Genomic DNA, 12,212 nt, shown 5'->3' with positions numbered 1-12,212 from the left:
ATAGCAATATTTTTGCTCTATCCGTTTGTTTGCTAACATTTCTGTCCTCGTGTAGAACAGAATTTCAATTGAACCCACATTTTTAAACACGAACTCTCCTCGTTTTTCAGGATACTACTTGAATTCTACAGGCGGGTGTGTGTTGCCCCACCAGTGTGAATGTTTGGATGAGGAGAGGTTGCCACGGAAACCAAATGAAGAATGGAGACCAGATAACTGCTCTGTTTGTTCGTGTAGGAATGGCATTGTGACATGTGGTACTACTTGTAATGTGGTCCCATGTAGTGAGGAGGTGAGATAAAAGATTACAACTTGTTGATCTTGGAGAGAGATCATCTTGGTTACTTCGATAAACTGGAAAGAAAATTGCTAATGTACTGAAACGGTCCTTTGCATTGATATTTTAAACAAATTGAAGCATTACATTTGTCTTTGTCTCTTCTCTTCTCTTCTTTCGTCTTCGTACAGAATTCTGAGTTGGTGTATGAGCCAGACGGATGTTGCCCTGTCTGCAGAAAAAGATTCCGTAAGACAATTTTTTCCTCTGAACTTGCAAAAAATTAATGTCAGTAAATAAACATATTCATAGCCTACCCCTGCCTGTTGTTATAAGAAAAATGAGAAATTAAGTTTGAGGCTGCTTTTCTCATAAACACTAGAAAATGTGGAAACGTGCCACCTGGAGTTAGTTACTCGCAACATCACAAACTCTGCTGGTTGCCATGCCAACGATGTACAGCTAAGCATCTGTATAGGAACCTGCTCTCCAGCCAAGGAGATCACCCTTAGTGAACACCCCGAGTTCTCTGTCTGTCGATGCTGTCAGGGAGTCTTGGAGAGGATGAGTGGTATGCAGAAGGCAGAGGAAGTTGACTTTGAAATGGTTGCTATGGTGTGTGAGGATGGGAGTATCATAGAGACGCCGGTTGCTAAGTACACTGGATGTACCTGTGAGAAGCCGTGTGGTTAGTATAATCTGACAGATAGACTTCAAAAACAAACCGAATATTTTCCACTGGAGAACTGGAATGTAACTGTAAAACGTATTTCTCATTGTTTCACGGGTGTTTTGATGTCTTTTTATTTTCAGGCGTACCTCTTGTATACCAAGTATTACCATAAATGCCGAAAACTGGAAAACATTGAGAAGGTCGACAAAATGGACCATCAGCAGGAGTAATCTTTGACACTTTAATCTTTAACTATCATAGATCACACAGATTCATTATATTTAAAAGATCACTATTTAAACGTACAGAATTTAGAATTGTGAAGCACTGGATATTTTGTTAATTACATTTAAGTGATTTCTTGCAGTGAGTGGATAATCTTAGAAATTATTTAATGGGAGATATTCGAGGCAAATGAAATGAAATGTTTCCAAATAAGTGCACGAAAAAAGTCTGAGATAATTATCAAATTTAGCAACTTCCTTTCCTTTTCAGCTACATTCAAATGAGGTTGGTTTAAACGTGACCAAATATTTCCCCACGCACATTATTTTTCGGGTTGCTCTTTTTTCGTCATATACATCCCCACAAGAACTTGATCTATGCTACTTCCAGCCTGAACGGAATCTCTCTTGAAATCCTTATCACTACAATGATCAAATTGATCATCATTTTAATGCTTCAGTGACTCTGTTTTAAGCAAACTAAGGACATGGACTAGAATGCGTTGGTTCAGTGTTTTTTTTTCTGTTTGCTTTTGTTATCTTTTATTCGTTTGTTTATCGGGATTTACCAGTAGCAACTCACACACAGCATTCATTGCAAGGTATCACTTGTTTTTTCGATTCATTTCAAATAAAGATTTCATTTTCATTGACGATTGTGGATGAAATTGTGGTTTTGTTTAGTTTACGCATCAAACTATAACCGTTGGAGAAAGTGAACTTTGAATCACTTTTTGGCCTCCCTTCCATTTACATGTGGTTAATTTCTTTGTAAGTGTAAAATAAAAATTGTCATCTGATGAGCCGTCAGTTGCCAAGTTGATTAACTGATAGATAAAATAATGAGCCGTTGACCAGTAGAATACGGGTTCTTGCACTGATTTCGACCTTCGAAATGAAGAGCGTCACAAAACAACACTGAAGAATGCCCATATGAGTCGATCTCACTAAATCAAATATTACCGGTAAAACTCGGCGGGCTGTGATAAGAATGGCCGGCGGCAGGCCGTATCACGCTGTTCCGAGACTTAACTCGGACTGCAAGCAACTGGCGTCCAGCATTCCAATTGTATCAGTTACATAAAAAAAAAACCAAGTGAGTTGTCACCGCTGTGGTAGGCGCGTCATGTAGCTGCACGATTTACTATGATTTTCATAACTGTCATTTCTCTTAGATATTGAGTGTATTAGTCAGGTCTATTAATTATTCACGTGCTGTTAGACAGACGTCGCTATAATCCGACGGACGTGAAGCTTTGTAATGCTTGGTGTGTACAGACTTCTGTTGGAAATAAATTGGACTTCAAACCGAGCTGATTCGATTCGTGGTCGATTCTTGAGCTCAGTGTTGATAGATTGTGCAGTTGTACGACGTTGAGCACATGGACAACAGATGTACTGACGAAGTGTTTCTTAGGTTAAATCCAAATCCAAAACATGGATTAACTTCCTTCTCGCATCCGTGATCGTATTGGAACTTTCTACGATATCTAAATTAGACAAGGTTTTTTCCCTTATCACATCTGGTCGACACTTCGAGCAATAGTTTGTTTTGTTTTATCTCGTAGCATTCGTCAGCAGGAGTGAGTGCGTATGTATCACTGCAAACCTATCTTCGTCAACGTTTTAGTGTTGCATATCCTGTATACGATTCTTTGTTTGAACACTCCTCCAGCTTGGACATAAATTCGCGGCCAGACCTAAAGCTACATGTGAAGATGGCTATGGTGCAGATGTGCGTCCTGGGACTGTATGCTGTACTTGTCTTTATGATGCAGATGAAGACGTACGTTACATATGGTGAGTATTCATTTCATTTTACTATAGATGTTTTTCTGATTAGCATGGGTTTCAAGAGCTTTGAGTAAGCAAGACATGATGGATGTTTAATGTAGAAGTAAACTTAATTTCTTTCTTCAGTCAAATTTTAAAGAGTGAGGTTTTCTTAGATAAACGTACATTTCACTTAGAAATGTTTAAGGTCATATACATTTATGCTCTCTTGGTCTTCAAAAAACAAGTTTAGTGCACCCCAAGGTACCAAAAACGCGTATTTTGCCATAGAACTGATGCCTTCTTGCCAATTGTTGTATTCTTGTGTATTTTATTATTTCTAAATAATTTTCCTACTGTTTTTTCTCTTATTTGTAATCATACCAACGCTTGATTGTTAGCAATCGACGGAGCGTCTCAAATGTTCGGTTCCTAGGCTTGGGGCAAGTACGCCGCTTGGCCTTGCTCCCAGACGGCTACGCTCTTTAACCAGAGTAGAAACATGATTCAAATTCTCATTTATTTGAATCCGGGGAAAAGATAGGACAGACTTTGAAGTGCAGGCACCGCGTGAGATTAGACGTGTGATAGTACAGATCATATCGAGTCCCACATTAATTTTGTACCGAAACACAGGAGAGTTTCATAAATCATTAACGTGCATTTCATGAACAGGGAGCTTTTAGATGGACTTTGTAATGCACCCGGCCAAATTACCCAGTTGGCTTGTACAATCGAATCTCATGATTTAGTAGTATTCAATCGCAACGTCTGCCGTTGTTATTCCTCAAACTTACAGTACACAGAATCTTTATCTGTTTTTAAAAGCTCTGGCTTACGAGTTGCACGGTCGCTTATTACTAGCCGTCACGTTACTCATTGAAACGCGCTGTTTATTTTAGAGTCGTTTTTTCTCGAAAGATTTATCATCATGGCAACAATCGTCCCTACACAGTAGGCTTTTGTCTTAAAAGAAGTGGTTTTCGTTAAATGCACTTGGAAGTCGTGTAAGCTGTGTGTTTTCAGCGTGACGTGCAATGTTGTGTGTATCACTAGTCTTGTCTCATGGCTGGTCTGACCGAAGTTTAATCTTTTAAGACGCGTCTTAACATTGCCTCGGCGAGCCAAAATTTGATAATGCAAACTTTTTTCTTCAAGGCAACAGAAAGAAAATCGTTGATTGATGTCTTTAATGGAGCACACTTGTCGGACGAAGTTCAGTCTCAATGAAAAAGTAGCCCAACAGAAGATTTGTACCAGTATAATCTGTACCATGGTGCAGAAATGGCTAATCCGTGCAGGTTTATGTTAAATTGTACGTCTAAGATCAGAAGAGATGTTGAGCGTTCGATGATGTAGCATGATGATTAACTCAACGCGCGATGATGTCGCATTACCTCCTCAACGATCAATCCTCAGAAGGCGTCTTTAAAAAGTACACCAGACCGACCGAATACCCACCAGATTGTTTAGAATAATTCAGGTTGCTGTTTACGAAGATAGTATGACCGTGGATGATAATGTAAGCATTCCCGTCTTCTCCTGACGGGTGGGGGGTGACCGCTCCACACAGCTTCTCAGCCTTCTTCTGGATCGCGATCGGTGTTTACATTTCGCTCCCTGCCATTTTAAGTGAAGTATTTTTACACTTCTTGCCAATTCAAACAAACAGCTAGCATTCTGGACGTTCAAAGTAGCGTGTTGGATAGTAAACGACTGCAGGCTTCTCCCTAAACATTTCCTAAGTGTCGTGATGAAATGGAGCTCATTTCTCAAATATTTTGGTCGTGCGCCGACAACAAAAATACCGTCTTGCCATTTTTTTTTAACTCGGGCCGATCGCCTCGGGAGAGAAAGATGCTTTACCGTCTTTTCTTTAGGCCTAACCCTGTCCAAATTCTAAAAGCCCTGGCCCATCAGTCTACCCTTCAACCTCGTCTATTCTTTTTTCACGGGGGCTTGTTTTTTCATCACTTTCTTTGCGTTAATGTATTAGAAAAAATGAGCACCAAACTTCAACCTCGATGATCCTCGATGATCCCCCTACACACGCACACACACATACCTCTAATACCTTAAACACCATCCCTTGCATTTTCAACATCACCTTTCTTCGATCGCGTTTTTGTGTGAGGCCCCCCGCCCCGGCCCCCTCCCTAAAAAATCCTCTAGCCGAAAATTGTTTCATGGGAAAAAGGAATTAGGACTCTTTGTTTTTAAATTTATTTGGAGGGTTCCATTTGGTAATACTCTTGTGAGAATCTCAACTCAGATGAACCAGAAAATCACTCGGGTGAACTTCTTAAGTTTATGTCTGTCACGTTAACGGAACACTGGATGGGTTAGTGTGTTGAATTATCATGACGTTCATGTGCCGTCTTATATATTGGAGTATTTCTACCAGCTTTGAGTCAACATTTCGTCCACATATTTAGCGGCATGACCAATAAAAACAACAACCGGTCTTGTCGTCTGTGAGTGGTCAGCGCGCGTTGGGGAGTCTTTGATACTGTGTACAGTGGGTCAAACAGGGCAATCCCCCTCGTCTTGGTAACCATACACTGACGAGGAACATTGTGTCGCCCGTATGAGCCAATGAGTGAATGGTTATTTGGTAAGCAATGGACCACACTCTGCCCACAGATGACGAAATCTGGCAAGATTTAAATCTGGCAAACACATGGATATATTTTGTCCTGTCGGTGGGAAGTTTACTGAAATCTACACTGTGCTGGTTGGGAATGTGTGGGAAATAACACCACGTTTATTATGGATAACCACATGTCTGTTAGTTACATGTATCGGATCTTTATGAGTACTGATCTTTGCTGAAACAAAAAAAAATAAATAAAATATTGATTTTTCAGCAAGTATGACAAGCTTGATTATGCAATATTTTTGGCAACATAAAATCTAACGATATGGAACCAGATGGTCACCTCGTTTGGGGAATGATTCATTTCTTATGGGGAGTTGGTTGCCTAACGTAAATGTAACATTCATCTAGGTTAATAAACTTATCTTGGTGTATGCGTAAAACCATGGGGGAAGGGTAAAACATTCACTGAGGCATTTTGCTTGTTCTGAATCAAAAACTGGTTAATTAGGCCTCTTAAACTGCACATAATTACTGTGCGGTAATTATCGCTGAATCCAGTGGGCATTTGGTATTCATGGAGGTTAAAGCAACAGGGTCAGTTATTCTAATGCAAAATCGTAAGAAAGTACTTTTTGCAAGGTCAAGGCTAGTAGTCTTATTAATAGCATCATTGCACGAGCGCACAGCACGCATGATGTTCCTGGCGAGAGCGTGTCCATCTTTAAAGGGGCTTCGATAGTTGTATGCTCGGCACTAAGGGCAATGCCTATCTGGATTAACCGGAGTTTGTCTTGCGAGATGGTCTATTTTGGGAAAGACTATTTTGTGAATGTGTTCCCGCTGTACGGTAGTGATGAAGGTACACGAAACTTTTCGTTCACTCTGTTCGCTGGTTCTTATCAGTTCTGGCAAAAGCAGACAACACACGAACCCAGGAAATGTCACATTGGCGCCTTCAATCACCCGTTTCAGGCAACTAGTTGTTATTTACGAATTTTAGGAATATTTACATTGTGTTTCCTTTAAACACACACTAACAAACCCAGCAGGTGGCTGTTGCTGTGACTGTAATTGAGTACCATGCGTTTATAGCCTACGGCACAACCCCCTACCATGCTCGTTATCCCAATCATTTTGCCAAGGTAACCCGGGGATTAATCGGAGATTTCAGAAACCAGTACTGAGGCGATGCAAAAAAGGTTTAATCACAGAGGAATAAAAATGCCTCCATTGCATAAAACGTCACAAGTCTTCGTCTTTGTCCGGGGCATCGTTCATGATGTCATTCGTACAGTGAAATGACATTGTATAAAAATCACCTGAAGGGAAATTTAAAAATTGTGTGTTATTGATGTTAGGGATTTTATGACAGTTTTGCCCTCTGGTTAGAGCAAAGGAGCCTATGCAAACTAAGAATGTGTCAAGGGTCAGAGTAGCGTGACGAAAAAATAATTCAATTAAGATAGATACAACTTACCTTCCTTGGCCGCTGATGGCGCTCTTTATTAAAATGGACGGGCACGTCATCAGGGAAAATAATATTGTCTGCCGTCCAAGACATTCGTGTTTGGCAGTTTCAGTGATAAGCAGAGAGTAGCTTATATACCCAGTTTTTATTTCTAAAGAGCAAAAAAGGTTGTAGGCAAGATTCAAAATCCACAATGAAATGTTTCATATCCACAAGTTCCGTAATTTGTGTCATATTTGCTTTTATTCAACCAATGTACCGATAAAAAGTGACTGAGCAATTCGTGCTGGCGTAATTGGAAGGGAGACGTTACAAAATTTAATTCATTAATATCAGCTTCCAGTCAACGGTCGTATCTTCATTGTCCCTGTATTCTGGACACTGATGACTCAGCTTCATAAATTAAGAAATAATTGCACAGATGGAATGGGAATTTTTGAGCATTTGGTTTGGAGTTTGAGGAGCAATTCTCGCGGCCTTTGTGGGCAGATTTGGCATTGGTTGATTTTTCGGTGCATTGAGTGTATATGGGAGCTTTATTGGAAAACGGAATTTGATGTCTATTAATTTGCCATTGCTCCATACCGTCTTATGGTCTATTTTGGTCTCATTTTCGATTAATGCATTCTAAAATAGTGTGGCCTCGACCCCGGCTGAACTGCTGGGCTCTGTGAAATGAGTATAAGTAGATTATCAGGCGTGCTGGATCGGGCGGGGTGCTGGGGTCAGCCTCCACCCCATCTAAATAAATAAATGAAATAACAAAAATAGTTACAATAAAAGAGATCTTCTGCGAGGATTATTATGTGTATCAGTAACAATGTAATGCATCACCTCTGTATTCTCGTACTACAGTCTGCAACAATCGGGCAATAAAAGAATCTCGTGGGCCTGAGCAACCACGCCCCCCCCCCCGAAAATTCCAGGATCTGCCCCTGATTATCTACTCTTGCAGTTATAGCAAACTTGAAATTAAAAGGGAGAAAACGACACCATAAAAAAGACTGGTTTTCTTTTTAATGATTAAGTTATTACATTTCAAACGCAAACTCTGAAATTTGGGCAAAACGTTTATCAACCCACCCATGGTAATAAAGACTCACTTATTCATGCGTGTACATGTAGATTGTTACATTAGTAATTTGATAGCGTTTTTAAAATCAAATTCAGTCATTTCAATGGTCTATTTCAGGTCAGCTTATATGCGCATGTACAACAGCAGCGTGCAACGATACGGGAAGCGTCACATGTCATGCAGTAACTTCATGTTATACCCAATACCTTGATCAACGTGACGGCAGTTCACCAATCACGCGTGGCTGCATCGACGAGAAAACGCCACTGCTTTGTGAAAACAGGTATTCAAGGATTCCCCTGTTACAGTAAGAATTAAATGACAAGCTTAGCTGAAGTGGTGATGATTAGAATCTTGCCCCAAACGTTCACGGGATGCCTTTTAAGGCACAATATTGGCCCGCATATTTTGCTAGTTGGTGAATCATGGTTTGACATCGTCTTTAAATTATTTTATTTTCAACATGTGAAGAATGCACCCTTTTCTAGTGAGAACTCAATACCAGTATCTGAGACTCATGAAAAGACAAATTTTAATGAACTTTATTCTGTCCAGTAAAGCTTATATATATCTATTTCAAAATATGATGTGTATTTTCCCTTGTAAGGAGGCCATTTGTTCCTGTGACACCTTGGCCTCATCTCCGGTGCTGCAAAGAATCCATGTGTAATGCAGACACTGTCATTTTAACACCTCCAGCATGGCCAAGGAGACTTGTACAGAGTACGACAGCCCAAGGTGACGTCATGCAGATATGAACTCAAATTGATATTGATATTGATATTGAACTCATTCTCAAATTGATTAAGATGTTTAGTTTCAAAGTTTATACAAGTGAGTATTAACTTTAGTCAGTACTAGATTATTAAGAAACTGAAGTGTTTATATGACAGCAATGATTGATTGTCACTTTTTTCTTTACAGTCTTTCCGACAGGGGACATTCGCCCTCATCATAATTCGAAACAACCAGCTCAAAACTCCGATCCAAAAGCTGAAAATGTTAAGCAGCCCATTTTAATCATAGCACTCCCGGTCGTCGTTCTTTGTCTGTTTGTAATCTTGCTCATCGTTGTTGTCATCATAGTAAAACAGTCACGCACACGGCACAGAACTAGTGAATTTGGCGCCAATACGAACACTACTGGGTTGCCCACCAGACGTGGCAGGGGCGTATTATACAACACTGGTGACCCATACGTGAGGGAGAAGTTCTTAAGTAGCGTACCAGTTTGATGGCTGGTTTTCATCAGTTACCAACAGCTTTTGTCATATGCTACAGGGACTTACGGAGAATTACACCAACACGTATAAACCACTGTGTTTGTTTCCAATCACATGTTGGTCCATATAGGTGGTATTTACAAGCATGTGACCAGTAGAAACCGCTCCATACACAAAGATGTGATCGAGCAAAGTTCCTGCTCTTGCACCAGTTACTGTCTTGTTTATTTGAGTCGGAGATGTATTAGATTCGCTGGGCTTAACAATAGCATTCACTTCGAATTTCAGGTCGCCTGCCTGTAGACTTGCTATTATGTTTGGCAGACATAGGGTTTATTTTAGATCATAACTCAATTGGAAATAGAAATTAAAAATGGGAACAGGGAAATTGTCTCATCTGTCCTTTGCTGTCATGTTTAAAGTTAGTGCATTGAGATTTGTTTGTCTTTTTAAAAAGATTAAATACAGATAAGTGAATATGAATTAATCGTAGAAACCTTATCTGTTTCTTTTCTGTATCAAATTTCTATTAACCCATTTAAACCGAAATGAGGGGGAGCTCTTGAGAGAGAAAAACATTGGAGCATTTGCACTGATGCAACTATGTACCTATAAATCCCCAGCTCCAGCCCCGATCGGTTTGGTAACATTTTTTACATTCAATGGCTAACCAGCTATTAGTATACCGGTATCATTTTACCTTTATTTATCATATTGTTTCCATTTATGTTTGTATTCAATTTTAAAAATCAAATTTCATAAAAACATTGTTGAAATTCGTCTCTTATAAACTTCAGGTCAGCACACCTCCAGAATGGCATCACCCGGTTCCCCTCCCTACCCCCAGTGCCTATCGTCCATTTCATACCTTTATCCACCCTTTACCCTCAAGTTTTCCTCAATCCTGAACACTGCTTTTGGTGTCCCATTTCCTTAACTAACCTTTGTCATTCAACAGGTCTATACAGTAAAGAAATATCGGTTTTTTATATCAAATTTCCTGAATGAATTAATTGTTGCTCATCAACATCCACCACTTTCTGACTATTCACTATTTCTGACATTTTATGTTATATTAACGTGTAGCATGAAGGGAAGGTGAGACATCGTAGAGGTCAAATGTTAAGTCAAACCAGCTGCGACGTCATCAACATTATAATGCAACATTTCCTTTTTGAATGGTTGTCACTGCATGGTTGTGACTGCAACCTGGTTTTATTTACTTTATAATGGATGGCCAACATGGTATCTTTTGAATCGTGGCATTTCACAGGGAATTCCACACACTAGGGATTATTGTGAAATCGGTACATCCGCAATGATCAAGGATCAAACAGAATGTTTCATGCAGGCTATGAACTGCGCCCTCTACTGATCGTTTGACAGCAGTCAGTTGTGCTTCATCGCTTCACTGTACATGACAAAACCAAATCACTTCGAATAAAAAATCTACTTGTAAAGACATCAAAATTCTGTTTATTGTAACCCATGTTTAATATGGACACGACAGTGTATTTTCCAACTATGTCAATCCATATCGTGTATTTCTTGATACGTATCCGTTAAAGACCGTTCATGGGTCATGTTCTGATGAGGAACATTTCCCTGTTTGAAAGGGGTTGGATCCGGCAGCCTTGCTTTACAGTAGTCCTTGGGGCGCCTGGAAATCCACGACCCTCAGGGGCATGGGAATGCTCCGGAAAAAATCGAGCCCCCAAATGGAGCCAATCTTTGGTTGCCTGTTGATTAAATTGGTCCCTCGCGAGGATTTTTGGCAGGCGAAAAATAATAACTTCTTCCTTTAAAGGAGACGCTATTTATCTGAATTCTGTTCAAGCAAGCCCTGTAAAGTTGCAGGTATGCCCTCTGGAATAATATATATGTTTTGTTAGAAATATTTGTTGGAAATACAGTAAATCGAGGGCACTTCACTGGAAACAAAGCTGGGCATTTCGCGACTGTGGTCTAGCGGTGATGTCCATTTAAAGTTACAGTATGGCACGGTTACAAGTCAAATCCTATCCTTTTTAAGGTCCCACAGTAGACTGTGAGAGCTGATGCTCTTTGGAATCAATAAAATTAGAACAAAACAAACAAGATCTTAAAGAGACCTTCAATTACCGTAACAGGAAAAATTACAAATTCAATCCACTTTTTCTCAAGTACTGAGGTACCGGCCAGTTAAGTCGTGTTAACCATCTTAGGAAAAGCTGTTAGTGGAAACTTATGTTTTCGGATAGGCAACATCCGACATCCAAATTAAAACCGAGGATTTCTTTCTACTGATATTTCAAATTGAAGCGAGAACTAGTCCTTTCACTTTCATTTGGAGACGAGTGCGATTTGTTGTATGGTTGTGTATCGTAAACATTTCAACAACTATGTACCTTGAAATCAATCTCTGATCTGATTGAATGTTGTCAGTTCCAGTCCTGGAAAGTCACTAATGAATTCTTAACTCCAATTTTTCCCGAGCAAAGATTCGGCAGAGGTTGAGGTCTTTTATCAATCAGAGGGCGTCTGATTTCTATGCGGATCAAGACTACCTTTAAGGAAATTTCGATTATTGCAAGTGGACAAAAGATATGCATCAAGCATATCGATAAACACACCACCTGCCCCTCCCACTTCTCACTCGCTCCTCCCATTTCCATCTCATCAACACGAACACTCACCCATGACGTAAAACATTCCAGAAGAGTTAGGCAGTTCGGTCTGTTTGTACTTGCTTGTATCCTGGTGTTGTAAACCAACGAATAATCCGACGCGGATTACTGAATAATGCTCTGATTGTTAGGATTATTTTATCTTGCTGTTAGGACTCTTATCAGATGCATATGATAACGGCTGTTGTTGTCTCTGTTATCCTCTGTACTATGTATTCCTAACATGTGGAATAC

The 12,212-nt window shown here is 39.9% G+C and overlaps 2 protein-coding genes across 2 annotated transcripts in view; both read left to right on the top strand.

Annotated features, from left to right (window-relative positions):
- The window catches only part of LOC110983765 (SCO-spondin-like), a 34,016-nt gene extending 32,189 nt beyond the window's left edge, over positions 1-1,827 (top strand). The window contains exons 43-46 of the mRNA XM_087148201.1: positions 111-292; positions 469-526; positions 660-965; positions 1,091-1,827. Coding sequence (XP_087004327.1) covers positions 111-292; positions 469-526; positions 660-965; positions 1,091-1,122 — 578 coding nt within the window. The 3' untranslated portion in view covers positions 1,123-1,827. The remainder of the gene's footprint in view (positions 1-110; positions 293-468; positions 527-659; positions 966-1,090) is intronic.
- A 649-nt stretch (positions 1,828-2,476) lies between these two features.
- Positions 2,477-9,795, top strand: LOC110983807 (uncharacterized). The gene is made up of 4 exons (XM_022243371.2): positions 2,477-2,974; positions 8,207-8,372; positions 8,697-8,827; positions 9,014-9,795. Exons 1-4 carry the CDS (start codon positions 2,893-2,895, stop codon positions 9,322-9,324), a joined length of 690 nt encoding a protein of 229 aa, XP_022099063.1. The 5' UTR covers positions 2,477-2,892; the 3' UTR covers positions 9,325-9,795.
- Positions 9,796-12,212: the final 2,417 nt, after the last annotated feature.

The sequence above is a fragment of the Acanthaster planci genome, linkage group LG17, assembly GCF_054643075.1.
Source record: "Acanthaster planci isolate LZ-2023a linkage group LG17, COTS_SCS, whole genome shotgun sequence".
NCBI classification, from domain to species: domain Eukaryota; kingdom Metazoa; phylum Echinodermata; class Asteroidea; order Valvatida; family Acanthasteridae; genus Acanthaster; species Acanthaster planci.
Note: the sequence above shows the minus strand (reverse complement) of the source record. Positions and strands in the feature narration are given on the sequence as shown.